The following is a 19,214-nucleotide window of genomic DNA, read 5'->3' as shown; positions in this document are numbered from 1 at the left end:
AGTCTCCGTGCAGCTTGAAGACTTGTCCTGTTGTGAATCTACCCAGTAATACAACAGTAAAAACTTGTCTTCACCTTAAGGCTGTACATCACTAAACTGTTTCTCCTTTCCCAGGCAACATGTAATTCCAGACAGCAAGCAGGAGTGTTGGCAAGCTCAAATGACTTTACACACATAGATGAATCCCAGAACTCAAGGAGTTAAGAGGAAAACAGGCACACAGCTGGAACAAGCTCAAGACGGGTCATTGGTGTTTCCCTCAACCCTAAACACAAAACTGTGTGCAGGGATAATGCCTCTTCCTTTCCAACATCCACACTTCACCTCAGTGATCAGTCACTATACCTGACAGAACTCATAAATAGGATCTGTGATTTCTCTTAATGATACTGAGGCATATTCTGCAGTGCAAAGGTACTAAGGAATTCCAGGCAAGTGTCAAACAGTAGTTGAAAACCCCAGAAACTTGCAAACCCCCTCCAAAATCCAATAGTTGAACTAGAGTTTTTTGCTCTCTTATATTTGCATCATTTATCTTAATAAATAATCTGTAAATTTCAGAATGAAAGTTTCAAACCATATGCAGCTCACTTGTCAGGCCTTTTGTAATCCTCCCTCCCAACCAAAAATACTCCAGAAAGTTTACAACACAGGGCAAGATTAAAAACGTGATTTCAACCAGGAAAAATTCTGAAGCATGAACACAAGAAGTCTAGTCAAATTATTCTACATGTAGATTACGTTAGGTTTCACAGAAGACACTGGCTGTAAGTGCCTTTGCTCTTCCATGCTTCTCCCTGTAACAAACAAAAACATGGAAGCACAGAAGATGATTTTGGCTTAGACCATGTTTGAACATGTGATCATTTGTTTGTTCCACACACATCTAATTTTTTTTACATGCAATGTTTGCAATAGGTAAGAAAAATCTCTAAATCCCTGCTTCCAAACTCAGCCCAGAGAGCAAAAGCATCTTTTGGTACAAACAGACCTAATACAAGTGACATCCTAAATTTTGCAAAATGTGATCAAAAATACTGTAGAATACTATTATGTTAAGAAGTCCTTAGAAAACATAGGAATCTATTTAAATCAAACACACACAGACTGATAAAAGTAGCCAATTTTATTCAAATAACATAAGCGCTAACACATAATTACTTTTCTCAAAAAGGTTACGTATTTATGTGCTTTTTTAGTCAAATAAACAGATTCGTCCCCACTGCAGAAGTGTTTCAATAGAATCCAGAGTCTTGAGTAGCCCAGTTGGGTGCCTAAAAAAATGAAAAAAGATTAAAAGAAATTACTATATTACCTAATACTTACTGAAATGTATAACACATTAATTTAAACAATGGGAATGTTGCTAATAATGAAGGATACCCTACAAGATTAAAGCCAAGTGTTCACATACCAGACACACATACTGTAATTGAGTTGTACAGCTAGAGTCCTCCAAGCTAGTAGTTTCAAAAGGGAGAAATTCTGGAAGATCCCAATATAAATATAGGAATAATTTCTCAGCTATATTTTTAAAAGAAAGCAGCGATACACAAGTTTCACAAAACTTCCCATTAACAGAATAAAACAGTGCACCACTGCCTGTCCAACTTCTACCAGTACTTCAGCCAAGCACTGAGGAAGCACAATAAAACTTATAATGTTTAAGCTCTTTTACTGTGTAGCTTGCTCTGATTTTTGTTTGTTTTAAAGATGTATGGCTGGGCCTCAGAGCCATCCCCATTACAGTGCTGTTCTGCCTCACACAGCTTCTCATATTATAATATGGAGGGAAGCAAAACCAGATGATCTAGCCTACTTTCTCATTTTCACTGGTTCTACTTAAACCTTTCAATGACAACTACATTTTCTAGAATTTCACTTAACAGATTTAACAGTTAGGGTTTTGCACAATTCTTCCTCCATATTCCAGTCTTAAGCACCATTCGTTCTCCTTTCAATACCACATATGCACCGACAATACTTCTGAGTACAACTCACTTGGAAAAGCATTATAACTACTTTCATAAGTGTCACACTTCATAATCTGCTCTTTCCTAGTGGTGAAGGAGACCATTTAAAAGAAGCAGAGCAGCAAATGACAAACAGTTATGCAACAGAATAAAATCTAATGATGAAGAGAAAGGCTAAAGGAAGAAGCACTGTGTTTGTGGTCACTATGTCTTTTCCAACATAATTCCTAGTATTAGAAGTAGAAGTAGGCACACCTGGTGAATTAAGGCATAGGTTAAGAATTATACTTAAAATAATCTCTTAAAAAGGCAAGAATTCAGAAAAACAAAACTTATACTGACCTCAGATCTACCACTCTGATTCAGTTTCTTCTCAATGTTCATAGCCAGCATTTGACTACGAAAAGACAAGCTTTTGGTCTTCTCAATCACTTGTTGATAAGGTGAGACGGCATTGTTGCCCATGACTACATGGCCCTAAAACCCAGCAAAGACAGAATAAATTTAACAATTGCTCAGCATGCAAGGATCTTTAATGTAATACTCTGCTTTCAGAACTTTCACAGGTCTTACAGACAAGCACAAAACACAATAAATGAAATCCACTACAGTTTATCCAGGAACAGAAAGGTTTTTTTCTATTGTTTTTCTTTGCCCATGAAGTAAAAGAAATTTAATTAAAAACTCAACAAACTCACTTGGATTTATCTGGCTTTAAAATGAAAAGAGAGCAGGTTTCGATTAGATTACTGTGAGGGTGGAACAGAAAAACTGTGGGTGCTGCATCCCTTGAAGTGCTCAAGGCCAGGCTGGATGAGGCTCTGAGCAACCTGGTACAGTGGGAGATGTCCCTGCAGGGGGGTTGTACCAGACAGTCTTTAGGGTCCTTCAACAAAAGCCACTCCATGATTCAATGATCAGCCTCACCAGCTTGGAATCCAGTTTGGCATCCAATCGCGCATTCCGGATCAGATTGACAATCCATCTTTCTGCTTCTTCAGGAGTCATATTCAGCTTATCTGCCAACATACTAAAAGATAAACAACTTATTAAATGGCAAATTAAAATCTCTGATGTTGGTAAACATAACAAGGGACTATGGAATACAAGTCAAACCAACACAAAATACAGCACAGTCCAAGATTCAATAAATACTGCATAGCTGGGAAGCTTACTTTAACTGGACTGAAATGACTTAGAAATTACATACAGGCTCTCCTGCCCATCTCCCACCTCCTCTGCAAATAAGAAATTCATATCCCGAAGTGTATACTTACTCATTCTGAACTACACCACACTGCTTTTAAATCTTGACCTGCACAGTTTTCCTATGTTCCTATTAAACCTTGTCTACACAAACATTCTTGGGAAAACTGTCATTTAAGTAATTTCACTATTAGCATAAACCACCACCACTATAAAAAAAAAAAAAGGTCAACTGAACTGCTTTTATTCTTACTTAAATGTAATCAGCAGTCAAGAAAGTATAGATTACCTAGTAGAAAAAATACGTTTAATAAGAAAATTTCTCTCCAAAGTTCAGGAACAAGACCCATGAGACAGAGCTTGGTATAGAAGATATGACAGATGCAGTATGTTAGAACTTCTTGCAACTTCAAGGAAGGAAGGTGGGGGAAAAGAGAGAAAGGAAAACTCTTAATCAAACAAACACTCTTGTCCAGGAATAATTCCTCCTAATAGTGCTTCCTGTGGCTTTCCAGCTAACTCCTCCAGCTTCCTGCTGGCAGCTGGCTCACACAGGGCATTAGTAACGCTCATTCTTCCATCAGCTTGCAGACTAAGGTAACAAACATGAGGTAAAGGCTACAGGCATGACTAAAAAGCCAGCTGACTACAATGAGTTGCACAAGAGGTCAATTTCTCACCATTTTACAGAATCTTGCCTAAACATCTTTTTCTCCACCTGAAAAAGTGATTTTTTTCTTGATGATTATTTGCATCAAGTAACTACTTTATAACATCTACCTGACTGGACTTCTACATACACTTCTTTATAGAGTTGTCTCTCCTATACAGTCTTGATCTTTCACCTTTCTCCCAACTATAAAGACAAATTCCATTTTTTCCACAGATAAACATGAAGTGAATAGAAAAAAAAAAACCTAAGTAAGTTAAAATACTGAACTTACACTGACTCACTTCAGCAAAATAAGAACACAAATGGGTAACAAGTGTTTGAATTTGGCAGCAAAATAAGAACACAAATGGGTAACAAGTGTTTGAATTTGGCAAAGTAAGGGGAAGTAAAACCCAAACCCAGTTGCTACTGTTCCAGTAGACCTTTTAATCTGAGTTTGAATGAGCAATTATAAAGGCAGAAGAGAGCAGAAGACATCAGGCATGGAAATTTTTGTGGAATTATCAGTCACCTGGACAGAACATGAGACACTTCAATACAAAAAAAGTACAATAATTTTATTACCCCCAATCAGTGATGTTAAGCATTTGACTTGAAACTAAAGACATTTTAAACTGCAAGTACAAGGGGGTGAGTATAATTCTCAGATTTCTCTTTTAAAAGCCTTAGTAAGATTTAGATAAAGTAAATTCCCTTCCAGATGACCACAAGAAAGGCTACTGCCACTACACTGGAGATTAAGCAACCCAGCTTTGGGATTACAGTGTGGAACCTCCATTGATGCAGACAGGAGGATTTACTTATGGATTCCTGACTAAGCAGCACAATGGAATACTGCTGTGGGACCTGCTCAGAGCTGCAACTGGGTTCACAGGAGATCAAACCAGATCACTTCCAATCTACAGCACCTATAATTTCCTTTTTCCTTAACACAGTTCTCATGTAGAGAGTAAGAGGGCATATATGTCTAGAGAATCATTCCAAGCCAGAAACTATGAAGTATTTTGCATTTGTTACTAGCAAATAATTTTACCTTTTTCTATTATATCTACATTTTCCTACTAGCTCAGCTGCTTGAGAAGTGGATTTTTTTCAACTAAAAAGTGTTTTGGAACAAACATACAAAATATATGTAGCAACACAACAGTAGTAACACTACACAAGTATTATTTTCCTGCATATGTATTTGGAAAACTTGAAAATCAGAGAATGAAAATGACAGCAGAGCAAAAAGGACGTAAAATCTGTTTTATCTCATCTTGTAGCTTTGAGACTTACACAATGTTTAAATTTTAGTACAAAATAACTGATGTTATTAGGTAGCAAGTATCCTCCACTGAATAAGGAATAAATCTATTAAAAACCTAGAACTTTAACACATCTTGACACAAGAGATAACCTTCCTCTAGTACTTGGGGCAACTGGATTCCCTTTTAAGAGTCTCTCCTTGCAGCCTACACTGAAGCCAGGACCACCCAAAGTGCATGGATGTATAACACAGAGGTATCTTCCTCGTAAAGTAACACACATGACCAAAAAAGTATTCTCTATCTTTCCAGAGCAAAAAGCACAGATCTATCCTGATTACAATTCTGTAACAAACACCACTATTCTCCTATCACAATTAGAACATGTATTTAAAACTCTTGAGATATAAAAGACATTCAAGTTTGACAGCTGAAGTAATAGTGACACATTTAGATTTACAAATACATATTAACATCACTGATATTAAGGAAAGGATGCAACACAATCTGTATTATAGGTTACCATTGTTTATAAAGATTCCTGATATAATTCAATAAAAATCAAGTCAATTATAATGAAATACTATTAAAATTTAAAGAATGGTCTACCATATCAAGGTAGAGTTAATTCCAAATAGCAGACTTTTAAATAATTTCTGTCCCCTAGTTATAGAAGGAAATTCACTTATTTGGATCATGCTAGGGCTAGTGTTCCTTAAGTTTTCATTTACTTAAAAGGCAAGCTGAATTCCCCACATGCTCATATATGAACAAGTCCATCTTATATAGTTTTCATGTATGTGCAGTACAAAAGAAGAATGAAGCATATTCAGCTCTCCAATTAAACACAAGTATATCAAACTAAAACAGAATTAGCATCATCTATTACTTCTGATAAACATGATATTTCAAACAGCAAACCAATTACAGGGTTATTTAGGATGTGCAAACTTTAAGTTGCAACTGATAAAACAAATATAAAGAAGTTTCCTACTGTTTTCAAAACCATTCTGAATAGCTAAGCACTGTGCTACAATCATTTCGTTTTTTGCTCCAGGATTAGCAGTGGAAATCACTTGTAAACAAGAAAATGCAAGAACTATGTCCCAGCCCAACATTCATTTCAACTGGCTAATTTCTTCAAAAGCAATTCAAATACACTAATTATGTACCTTATTTCATCAGCTCAAATATAATCATTGTTACAGCTTGCAAAGAAATTTAAGGCTGATATCCATCATTAAACACACAATGACCTACTGAGAACCACCTCATTACTGATGACTGATTCCATGTGCAATTAACTTAGGGGCATGTGGTAGAAATGTCCATGTCACACTGAGATAAATGTCTCAACTCCGAATCTATCACTTACCTCAGAACACATTAGAATGCTTATAAAGAAAGGACACTGCTACCTATATTTAGGAATTACACATAACAAGGACAGCCAACTACATTTATCATACCTAAAGTTGAAATATCATACACAGCACAAAAAATATGAACTATAAGTAATAAAAACAAAATAAATGGCAATTACCTACCACAAAATTTGATAGAGCTTGCAATTTTTGCCATAATGAATTATTGGTATGTTGCACACAGTTTATCGATATCTTTTGATACAAGACTTGAAAAATTCTTAACATACACACTGCAGAGTGTTTGCTCATTGACTGGAGTCAGGTAAGAGAGATTTCTTAGAAAGCCATCTAGTCTCTAGTTAAAAAAGCTTAAACATCTAATTTCATTAAAAACTTGTGCTTGAAAATGTGCAGTATTCACACCACAAAAAAGACTTCTAAGAAACAGCAAGACACTATTGGATTTTAAATTCCCCAGAAACCCATCTTTTAAGACCACTATACACATGGGTTTTTCTCCTTTCCAAATACTAATTCAAGCCCCCCTTATGCCTAACCATGCAGTACTTCTGCTTTAAGTGATTTCAGACAAAGCATTAGCCCTCTTATAAAAACAAATATTAAGTATGGAAAAGTTCTGCTCACAGAATGCAGTTCCATTTCCTATTAGGACTGTATGCTTAAACCCAATACACTAGAGCTGACTAAAATGCTCAAATTCACTGCTCCCCTTCTACATCAAAGCCACTATTTTAAGTTGATACAAAGGATAAAAATTTTTCCAGAGGCAATGAAAACAAACATCAGCCAGTGACTAAAGATTAAAATTATTAAGAATCAGTCCATTTTCCAACTATACCTATTCATAAAAAAAAGCAATCCTTCGAAGAAGTTTGCAGTATTAAGACAATTTTCTCTCAAATCCTTTCCTTTGAAATCAGGCAGTGTTAAATCCTTTCCTCAGAGGACTAGATGCACTTATTTGCTCTGGATACGAGCTAGTAAGAAGACTGCATTGAACTTGATCAATTCAACAGCCTTCATTTCTCCTGTCTCAAAGATCTCTGCAGTGCTCTCTACCAGTGAGATTTTTATAGCATTCAGAGTTTTTCACTTCCTCCTTTTTAATTTAAGGATGTGGAAATAAGGCAAATGTGGGCAAAGGCCAAGTGGAAAAAGATCTCAAGCATACATAATATCTTCTCATTTCGTTTTTTTTTAATATATATATATATATATATATATATATATATATATAAGAGGCATCAGACCTGATTCATTTGAAAAGCCTGCATTTATAAAATAAATCTGAATAACCAACAGACATATTTGCTAATAACAATTCTTACAGCTGAATCACTTTGTGTCACAGGGAATTAAATCCATTGTTTTCTATTTAATTAACGAAAAAGGCAATGTGATTCAATAAATTTCAAAGAACATATCTATAAGACACACATGGGTATCTGTATCTACCAAATAAAAATAAATTTAAGCAGTTATTGTATTTGCAGTTTGTATTTACTTAATATTAACACTCTATCTCAACATGTGGAATTGAGGCCCAAATGAGGTATTTCCACCAGGACTTTGGTGACACTGGGTATCAAAGTTTCCATTAAACTCAGCAGAGATCCCACTTAAAATCACAGCAGTTGTAGCTTGAAAGTACTGCTTGTCTGGGGGGGCTAGGGGTGGTAGAGAAGGGTTGTTTTGAAGTTGAACACAATAATTAAATTCTGAAGTATAATTATAATTCAAGTACATCACATTAGAGTTATAAAACTAGAAAGAATATTATGCAAATGAGATTCCAGTTAGGATTTCACCTGACAACTGAATACTTCCTGAAGTTTGCACTGTCTGTCAAACTGCCCTCCATGACTGATTTTCTGAACTGAGGAATAAAGACATTCTCTTACCCAATGCTGATGCACTGATGGATGCGACAGAAAGTCTCAAATATAAAGAGACGGGCATTCTCAATGAAGTCCTCAAGGCATGCCACTAAGAAGAAATCATTCACAAGCACCTGCACGTGCCAGCAGAAAGGGAACAAGGAGCAAAACATGTGAGTAGAAAGGTACTGGTAGACACTGCTAGTAAATAATGCCAATAACTATGAGCAGCCCACAGTATACCTAAAAACATTACTGCTATGTTCAAAGATGTGGCAAAAGCGCTATGGACAAACAATATTCTTCATTGTTCAGCATCTTACTAAATTTAAATTGCATGCTAACGTGATCACTGAGGTCTGACTCAAGAAGAGAGTAAGGCTGTAACTCTACTGAAGGTCAAACTCTACTGCTGCCCTTAGTACTGAAGATCCTTTCAACACAAAAGTTGACTCCCCACTCATCTTTCACAACAAAAGGCAAATCTGAGCTTTTCTTCAAGCATTTCTCAGAGTTTAATGGAACACCTGAAGCTCAGCCAAATGCATGATTACCTATTTGCTTCTTCTTCTGAAACTTCTTAAATATAACATTATTACAACATTAAAGCTGTATTCTTAACAGTAAGTCACGTGTGTTACAAAATGAGTTGCCATAAAACCCAATACCACCCAATCATGAATTTAAGTTTATCAGAAAACACTGGCAATGTAATCAAAGACCACCTCAAAGAAATTAGCAGTCCATTGTGAATTTTAGAGGTCTTTACTTAAAGGAAAAGGAGTCTTAAAAATATTTTAAGTCTTACTGTTTCACACTCTCTCAGCTTCTTCTGCGCTCCATCAAAATCGAAGTTAACGTACAAGCATTCCACAAACTCTGTGATAGGGTCCCTGTATGTGTAGGACTCCTATAAAAAATTGGGAACAACATCAGAAATCAAGGCCATGTGGTCACTCATGCATTCCTTAGAGTCTTAAAAAAAATTAATAGTGGAAATAAGCCCATGTATCACCTTAAAAAAAGGCCAAACTTCCAAATTCCTGTTATAAAAGCTACATAAATATGCTTCCTCCCAATAGTCTGGTAAAACAACCACAGGTGTAGTTTCACCTTCAGCATTTAATGCTGCAATCTTTGGGTTAGGAAACAGTCAAGAGATTAGAGCTGTCTCTGTATCAAACCTCCAAATTTCATAAAGTAAGATGGAATAGTCTTCCTAAATTCTGATTTCAAAGATGACTCCAACATCAAATCCTTCATATTTGAAACTGAATGATAATTCGATTTTCATAGACAACATAACTAACCAAAAATGCTACTTTCTATACACTAATTACTTCGGTATTACTGAAGTTACTCAACTTTCTCAATTACCAGGGAGAGATAATGCTACATCTATATATAATTGTGTAAATTCAAGTGTAACAAACATCCCTTCAAGTGTTTTTAATGCATATTATAAACCAGCTTAAATCAGCATGTATCAGTATCTGCTTTAGCATACAGTAAAATCAACAGATTAAGGGAATTCCTAAGAGATATTTTTCTTTCCGGATCAGTTATTTTTTCCTTCCCCAAAGAACTGTACTTACAATCTCATTATTTAGATTTAAAATTCAGTTCTATACATGTTTTTCACATCAGAATTGCACTTGTTAACCATTATTTGCAAAATGGTCATAGAACGCATACTTATCAGTTCAATACTTGCAAAGATGTTGCAAGTTTAAACAATCTTTTACTACTACTAAAGCAGCACCACGAGTTATTTAAAATCTATAAAACCTCTACCACATCATCATTTAATATCATGAATCATACAGAGTTAGAGGAGTACCAAGAAATCTGACAAGTGATTTCAAAACCAAAAGCCCAGTTTGGTATTTTCAAAAGGAATTCCCTAATGGTGTGCAAGATTAAACAAAAGCAAGAAGTTGTAACATGTTACTTCAAGTATTAGAAATTCATATTCTATTAAAAACTCAATGTCACAATCAGATTTTAGATAAAGATAAAAGCTGAGTCACAAGACTAATCACAGATTTATTGCTTATGGTGCCTTTTGTGAGCACTAACGCTTAAAAACAGATTAAGTTGTAGCTAAAATGTGATCTTTGCATTGACTGTGCTTTGCACAGGTAGTTTCCCAAATGCTTGAAGTGGTTAAAACTGACTACTAGCCTATAATAACTGTACTGTCATATTTATATATATACACACAGAGATACAATATTTATTACTCACAACATTATCAAGTATTTGAAGTGCATTGGTTTGTATACAAGTTGTTTGGTGATTTCAGATAAAAATCTGGGCCTTAAACCCCTATTGATTGCTACCAAGCAACTCTTCTATTGCTTCTCTCTGTATCTCCATCCTCATGTCACTGGGACAACAGAACCATTTTCACGAGAAAGCATGTGAACTCAAATCAACACACACAATTCAGCGGCTTTGAAATGTAAGAAAGAACTCTTATTCATAAAACAATTCACTGTACAGACAGTTGAAAAAGAATCAGATCCAAAGCCATTTCACATCTCACAGAATTTTCAGCATTTAGTAATATAGAAAGTAAGAATGGCATGCATACTCTACTGCACGTATGTGTACATGCAGTAGACATGTACGTGAAAGGAGAAAAAAGTTATTCCATCCTCCCACTGACTGATATGCATTTTACTTCAGTAAAAACTTTCGCTGACAAAAAACAAATATCAAAATACCTCAAATCCTAACCCCGATACGTTACTAGAAGAGGCAAAAAATATCAGAAACTGCAGTCCTTACCTGCTGAATGACCTTGACTAGATCTTTCAGCACTTGTCTACGTTTACGAACATCCTTATTTGTTATGACTGCAGTAGTCAAATATCTGAGGATATGTGGGCACATGGTCTGAATTGCATTGAGATACCTAGAAAGAAAAAAAATGTATGTAAGATTCAGAACTCAAAGGTATACTGAAGTTTGCTGATGACACTAAAATGAGAGGAGCTCTCAACTCCTCAAAGGCAGAGAGGCCCTGCAGAGAGAGCCTGACAAAGAAGTCAGAGGGCCGGACAATCACCAACTGTATTAAGCATAACAAGGGCAAGTGTCAGATTCTGCATCTGGAACAGGGCAACTCTAGATCTATGTACAGACTGGGGAATCAGAGGCTGGAGAGCAGAAAGGGATCTGGGGCTCCTGGTCAACAACAAGCTGAATGTGAATCACAGTGTGTCCTGGCAGGCAGGAGGGCCAACTGTGTCTTGGTGGACATCAGGCACAGAATCACCAGATGGGCAAGGGAGGGGATTGTCCTGCTCTGCTCTGCACTGGGGCAGCCCCATCTTGGTATTGGGTGCAGTTTTGGGTGCCACAACATGAGAAAAGCATCAAGCTATCAGAGAGCATTCAAAGGAGCAACAAGGACTGCTAGATCTACATGTAAGTCAATCCTCTCACAAATAAATACAGTGTTTCAATTTTCATTTTTAGTCTGGGATTTCCCAAGAATCTTTTGAAATAGCTTTCTACAATCAGAATAGAACAATACCTTCACCCTGCAGCCCTAAACTCAGCAAGCTTGCATATTTATCATTTGCCTTCAATTTCATTTAAAGACCCCCCCCTCAGATGGTACAACACAACTTACTGTGGCTGATAGAGAAAAAGGTCAATGATGTTGTCTCTCCCTTTAGGATGATTAAAAAACACGAACAAAGACCAGTGGATGAGCCATGTTCTTTGCTGAAGAGATTGCAGTGGAGAGCTGACAGACTAGGAGAAAACGTAACATTGGTTCAAGTCAAACACAGCACAAAGTTTGTTTGAATACTAATCCATGGAAACCTGTAATTGCCCAAAATTTTGTGATTTTGCATCAGCTCTTTATAACTGTCATCACTGTCAGGCTGAGTTTGACCTCCAGCTTTTTTGTCATCTCAATGATAAATCTACTGAAAGTTATAAGCAAGATGATTTTCCCAATATTATAGTCAAAACTGCTTTCTGAATTTGCATTTTTATGGTAAGAGCAGACATTTTAGCTCTCCAAGACCACCACACCAACCTAAGTTACTTCCCTTCTTAATTCTGAATTCCTTGTATTCCCTCCTCAGATGTGATCTGAGTAACTACTTACCTTTTTCACCTTTTCTGTTTTACTTCCTTTCTAAATCCTCACAAGACTTTTTTTGCCATAAACCCTCAGACAATGATAAAATTTTATAATCCCTTTCAGCCAAAAAAAAAGTAATTATCTTTATTTAAACCTGCTGATAACAGACAAACAAGGGTTCAGTTCCAAGTACCTGTATTAGCTCCAAATTTCAACAGCACTTCAAACAGACTGCAAAACAACACATTGAGGATGAACTGACATGACAAGTAATCCTCCCTCTGAAGAGCATGACAACAAACTGCTCTGATTCAATCCTAAAAAAACTCTTGGGAGTGTAATAAACAAGTCAAGTAGTCCATTATAACCATACAGAATCATAAAGACAACAAAATTACAGAAGAAAAATTTTTAACACTAATTATCTGCTACGTAGACAAGGAACGACTGGGGGACAGAGAAAAACTTTTTTCTCAAGACTGGTTCAGGAAAGTGAAACTTTCATATCTGACATGGCCAGTGAAGCTCCACATGCAAAGAGGAAGACTGAGAGGTCCCTAATCTCATCAGTTGCTCTGAATTAGTCCTGCAGCTTCACTCACCCCTTAAGTTCTTGGTACTCATCTGAACTCAAAGAGCTTTGTTAAGAAAGCTGAATTAGCTGAAAACTGTTTCCCAATATAAGCTGATTGCAGTATCTATCAAAAGCACTGTCTTCATCAGATAAAATGGTTTATTTACATGCATTCTATTCCTTCCAGAAGATGAATAGTACAAGTATCTGAAATTTAAACAGCAGTTTCACACAATGATACCTCGGCTTCAAACACATCCTTAAGACTTCTTTGTTTATTGGAAATATATTTGAAAATACAGATGAGAACCTAAGGTGCTAAGAGGCAAGCAATTTGAAAAAGAATGTTTCATTATTTCTTCACTAGCATCCTTCAACTTTCCCACTGCCAATAAGAAAGTATCAAGTGAAAACGTGGTAATCTACTCCTAAATAAGACTGCAAGTGATTAAATAAAACTTGAGTACTAACACCTCTAACCTCTCACCTTGCTAAGATGTCCAAGATTTTACTTACATTATTATCTATTGTCTCCTTTAGTCTTGTGAGATCTTCCATGGCTGCATCCCAATTCTGCATCAGGATTTCAGACGCCAGTTTTCCCCAAAGGGAACTCAAAGCATTTCTGTCTGTTGCTGGAACCTATTTTCAACAATAGCAACAAAGTCACACTCTTAGTATTTTAAATTATTGCTAAAAATTATTATTTACTTTTAAAATTACAAACAGTATTTTCTGGTAGTATTTTTCATTTACAAGATACCAATTTTGCACAGTCCTAACTCTCCAAATTAAGTAGAGATTTTTTCCAGAGAAACAGTTTAGACATGGGAAAAAAACAAACCAGTAGTAAAATTTCTTAAACACAAACTAGGAAATCCTGTCAAAAAAAGACAGATCCGTGCTGCTGCTAATAAAACAAGGTTATTGCTAGGCAGGTTCCTAAAGAACTCATATATACTCTTCCTGCTAATGCCTTGTCCAGAACTGTACTCCTTACAATAACGTCCAGTGGAACTGCAACTTGGCAGCACTGAACCTGCTCCCTGGAAGGGTAGTCCTGAGGTCAAGCTGTGTTAGTTTTACACAGGAATGAGCTGCACTATGCCATTCACAATGTCAAATTCTGCTCTTAGACTGGTTACAATAGTTCTTTCACAGACTATGTTTCATCACACAGGGCTTTGAAACAAATCTTTTCCCATCAGAATCAGTAGCACAAGTTTTACACTAAGCTATTATCAGCACAAAAATCAGTACTCCATTTTTTGAGGTTACTGACATACAAGAACATAATGCTATGCCCAGAAAAAAGGCATGAGGAATTAAGGACAGTTGCCCACAAACCTACTTCCCCTGTTGGCACACAAAAAGAACCTGTAACACTGAAAGTCACCTTTAGCATCAAAATTTAGACCTATAATTCAACTCATTCATACTTTAAGCCCTGTTCTTCTGATTAAAGATACATTTCCCAAATTCCCTTCTTTAATTACAGCCAATTACAGAAATTTTTGTGGTTTACTCCAACAGTATTTCAGAGAGTTAAGATTACCTTTAGATGGGAATACAAACTAGCAAGGAAGAGTATCAAGCTATGAACCACTACATGTTTTCAACAATCATACACAAATTTATGAGATACACTGCTCACAAGTCAGTATCTTCCAGGCAACCCAGGTGCCAGTTTAGTAGATACTGAGTTGAGAAGGTTCACATGCTCTGTGCTGGTTCCAAATCACTTAATTAGAGGTAGCTGTTCACAATAACTGCCTTTAGGTACCACAGCTGTTCCAGCTACATTATCGGGATTTTCGAGCAGTTACTCTGAATTTCCATTTGTTAGTAAAGCAGCACATTCACTGACCACCAACAATAAATTTACTGTGCTGGGATTCTTACAAGACATCAAATCTTTATTCTCAAAATTCACTCCCACCAGTACCAAATGATATAAATTACAACAAGATGAAAAGAGCTGCCTCAGAGACGATGGATCTGGTTCTACACTTATCATGTGAGCTGTCTACATTTCATAGGGAGATGACTTATACTCTTAAATCCATCACAGAATTCAAGAGAGGACAGACAGATCAGAGTTCAGATAAGGAGCTGGCAGTTCCCCATTACCAGTAATTACATTCAACCCACCTGCAAGCTTTTCACTGCTGTTGACTACATCTGTGCACAAAATCAAGTATTCTTAAAAACAAGTATTCACTTCATTGTATTATATAATTAAATGTTACAAGACATACAAATTCAAAGAACAATTCTACTTGAAAATAATGGAATTGCTGAACGAGAGTGATGATTATTAACCATTACTGTAAACTATGGCATACAGTAATGACCTCAAAAAGCTACAAAGTATTATGTGCCAAGAATGATATAGACAATTTACTGGTTTAAGTATTTCACTGAAAATAACACCAAATAAACAAACCAAAAACTAAATCCTAAACCAACAACCAATCAAAACTTACCAGAACCCTAAAGAAGTAGAGATATTCTGCAGCTCCTGAGTAGTTACCACATTCATACTGGAATTTTGCATACCTGTAGAGTGTATCTAGGTACTCCTGCCTAAACTGAAAAGGAATAAAATAAAAGCTTTTAGTCCCTAGGAAAAAAAACCATGCTGTCACAAGCTGATTTTAATGGTAGAGTAAGATTTGAAATATGTAGCTTTTCAAAAGACACTGTACATAGGAAAAGACAATAGAAAACTATTATATTCTCAATCCATGCCATGGAATGAAAGTTTATACCAATACCAGAAAAAGGTGAAATCTTGCATTACAAAGTAAAGCACATCTAAGTTACCAAGTTACCTTAGTTATCTAAGTTACTAAGCCAGCATTCATTTTAAGCTTTTTTTTGTTATAAAAATTAAAAGTTCAAAGGCTTAAATATGTAAGCATTAGGAATTCTACCTATTAGCTACACTGACAGGAGACAGGACAAAATACTAGGCCATGCTTGGTCAAAACACTGTCTGCTGTGAGGGAGTTTGGGCGGACATCCACAGAACTGAATTCCAGCAGCTACAACACTTACCCCGTGCTTCTCAGCTAAATAGTCAAACAGCATCCGACCATCTCTATAATAAAAGGATAGAAAGCACTGCTTTTACAAAAATTGGTAGCCACCATGCAACACCACACAATGCAACACAATTTTAAAGGTAAAACACAACAAAGTGAGCATGAATTTGGTGTAAAATTCTTCCACTTGTTCAAAAGCAGCTGCAGTCATCTATTACGGGTGTCATGTAATTCCAAAATCTTAAAATTATTCAAATTTTAAGTAATGAATGCCACCTGCAACAATAACTACAGTTAGGAAAGAGTGGCAAGTTGTCTTAAATTTGATAGCATCCTTAGCTTTCCGTATGAAAGTTAAATTCTGAATTAGAGCTCTTCCCACTCTCATGTTCCAATTTCAAAGCAATTACTCTAGACAACCTTGATTTTAACAGATGGGGAAAAAAATGGCAAAGACTAAAGTAAATAGAAGTAGAACTTATCATGTTAGCACTGAGACAGAGTGGGTCACAGGAATATCTCTACCACAGCCAATATGAGCAGAATACAGAACCATAAATCATAATCATACTACTAAGTTCTTAACTTCTATATTCATGTGATCACATCTCTGAAGACTGTTTTTTATTTAACATTAATACTAAAAGAACAAGCATTATTACCCATATCAAAGAGAAGCCTCCAGGAGGCAAGCTGCAAATTCCCCGAGACAAAGACACAATAAAAATGGTATGAGAGAGAATAGTTTCCCATTTACTCTGAAATCGACTGCAAAGATTTGAGTTTGTTTAATTGAACTTCTAGTACAAGAGTCTACAGAGAAATGGCAAATTGCCAAGTGAGCCAAGAATGACCATCCTCAATCATACCTCTGAAAGCAATTAAATAATCTCATGGATTTGCTACAGTAAAACATACTTTGAGGATGAGGAATACTGACTATCACTTCCTGTAATTTTTAAGTCAATGTCCTCCAACAGTTGCTTAGAGTAGTGAAATGTTTTGGTTTATTCTTGAACTGCTACCTGCAAATCTCCTTTACTCCTTATCTCCCAGAGCTGGATATTCCAAATAGTGCCATCATGGAGCAAAAGTCATGATCTAAAGTCCCAATAATATGCAGCTATCTGAATTTGATACAAATTTAAAATCACCAGCAGAAATTCTCAAAAGAATCAAAACTTGTTTCTACTATCTTCAGCATAGTACTCAGGTCTAGACAGATGGGACATATTTCAGCCCAACTCTACCTATTACTATCTAACCCCAATAATCTGGATCAGAACTACTCCTGCACCAATAACCAAAACCAGAACTTCTGAGCTGTGAAGTTTCCAGATATTTTACAAACACAAATCACATACCAGTTCTAAACCAAAACTTGTTGCAGATGAGCAGTAGGGCTAATATTCTATAGCATTAGGCAAGTTACATTCCATGCATTTATTGATTGTATTGTCTCTCTTGCTCCCAAACAAGGAATTTCCAATTTGAAGTCCGTACTATTGACCAACTTTTGTGAATCAAAATCAAGTAACAGCATACTCCCCATGAAAAGCTGCTTTTTTACTAACATTTTTCTAGGCTAATTATTATTTAAAAAACTGGCTAAAAGCAAAGCAAGAATTGGACAAGACCTCTGTATATTCAATTAGATTTGAATAATTTTAAGACAGGCTCAATTGCCATAGTAACTGAGACTTTCACTTTCAAAGCTGCATCACAGGTATATTCATACAGAAGATTTCTCCAAACTAGAAGGAAGAGTTTGTACATTCAATACTTTTCTAAGAAATTCCAGAAGCAATGTTACAGTCTTCCTACTGTTACAGTATCAGTGGATGCACAAAGCTTGCCAACAATAAACCCAAGTACAGGCTTCACCTTCAAATTCAAGTTAAGCCATAGGTTCTGTCTGATACAGTATGCTCTATTTAAAATTTTAGGGCAGGTAAGGCTGAAGAAGGAAGGGATCCAATTATTATTCCAGTTTGCCAAACACATTTACAACAGCAGTAACAGTGATTCCTATCCAAAGGAAACAAGGAGTAATTTATGCCAAACAAATACCTGCCCACCTCTCTGCTGAAGGTGGAGTTACTCCTCAGTGACTACAGCTGAATTCTTTCCTACAGAGCCCAATTCAAGCTTAACCATGGTGAAACTTTGATAGATCTTAGATACAATGTGCAGACAAACTCATTCTACTTAAATTACTTCCCATAAGAAAATTTAAAAAAAAAAAAATTGGATGCATCTTAAAAAGACTTGAGCACAACCTTACACCAAAACTTGGAATGGTTTGGGGGTGGAGAGAGTAAGTGGGAAAAGGATAGAAAACCCTGAAAAAAGATGTGCTCTGAGGATGAAAGGATGCTCATCCATCAGGCCTTCCAGACTAATATGACACTCCATAACCTTTTCTGGAAGAAAATATTAACTGTTCCAGCCTCTTTTTCCCTCAAAAAACCATAAACCAAATCAAAGCCAAACAGAAATTAAACTGTGACTGGACTGCACTGGACGATGACTGTCACTTGTAACAAGCTGATTCACAAACATTAAAAACAACAGATGTCTTTTGCACAACAGGGAAAAGCACTGAAAAGAGCAAACTGTGTCCAGCAATTTCAGCTACCTGACCACAAGCACTACTTAAATACTGTATGAAAACAAAAATGTCTTTCTTGCAGTTACTACACAGAAAGCATTCCCAACAACACTTGATAGGTACCAACAAGCCATCCTGACAAATTATGTTAGACATTACCTAGTGGACTGCATTTGCCTCGTAGTCTCTGGATCCTCAAACATCTTGACAATAGGCTCTGTTTCAGCTTGAAGCTGCTTCAGCTGTGCAACAACAGTTGTTCTCTTCTCACGCAAAGCTGAACACAAACAAAAAGACTTAAATAGAATGCTTTAAGCTTTTACATGAACCAGCCTGTAATTACATGGTGCTGACACCTGAATGCATCTTCCCAATTCCTACCTCACCTGTCCTCTCAGTGAAGCCTCAAACCCAGCTGTGTATGACAACTCTGTAACTTAGTAAAACGCCTAACATTTGTTTTTGTTTTTCCTCCTGAGTAGAGGCCACCAGAGAGCAGGTACAGCTGGA

The 19,214-nt window shown here is 36.3% G+C and overlaps 1 protein-coding gene across 2 annotated transcripts in view; it reads right to left on the bottom strand.

Annotated features, from left to right (window-relative positions):
• Nucleotides 1–1,111: 1,111 nt before the first annotated feature.
• The window catches only part of EIF3E (eukaryotic translation initiation factor 3 subunit E), a 22,901-nt gene continuing 4,798 nt past the window's right edge, over nt 1,112–19,214 (bottom strand). For both annotated transcript variants that reach the window (XM_064706315.1, XM_064706316.1), the window contains 11 exons: nt 18,864–18,981; nt 16,107–16,149; nt 15,533–15,637; nt 13,563–13,688; nt 12,008–12,132; nt 11,158–11,284; nt 9,173–9,274; nt 8,389–8,498; nt 2,901–3,003; nt 2,316–2,450; nt 1,112–1,274 (listed from right to left, as the gene is read on the bottom strand). In XM_064706315.1, the coding sequence (XP_064562385.1) occupies nt 1,236–1,274; nt 2,316–2,450; nt 2,901–3,003; nt 8,389–8,498; nt 9,173–9,274; nt 11,158–11,284; nt 12,008–12,132; nt 13,563–13,688; nt 15,533–15,637; nt 16,107–16,149; nt 18,864–18,981 (1,133 nt within the window). In that variant the 3' untranslated portion in view covers nt 1,112–1,235. The remainder of the gene's footprint in view (nt 1,275–2,315; nt 2,451–2,900; nt 3,004–8,388; nt 8,499–9,172; nt 9,275–11,157; nt 11,285–12,007; nt 12,133–13,562; nt 13,689–15,532; nt 15,638–16,106; nt 16,150–18,863; nt 18,982–19,214) is intronic.

The sequence above is a fragment of the Zonotrichia leucophrys genome, chromosome 2 (assembly GCF_028769735.1).
Source record: "Zonotrichia leucophrys gambelii isolate GWCS_2022_RI chromosome 2, RI_Zleu_2.0, whole genome shotgun sequence".
NCBI lineage: Eukaryota > Metazoa > Chordata > Aves > Passeriformes > Passerellidae > Zonotrichia > Zonotrichia leucophrys.
This window is presented reverse-complemented; position numbering and strand designations above follow the sequence as displayed.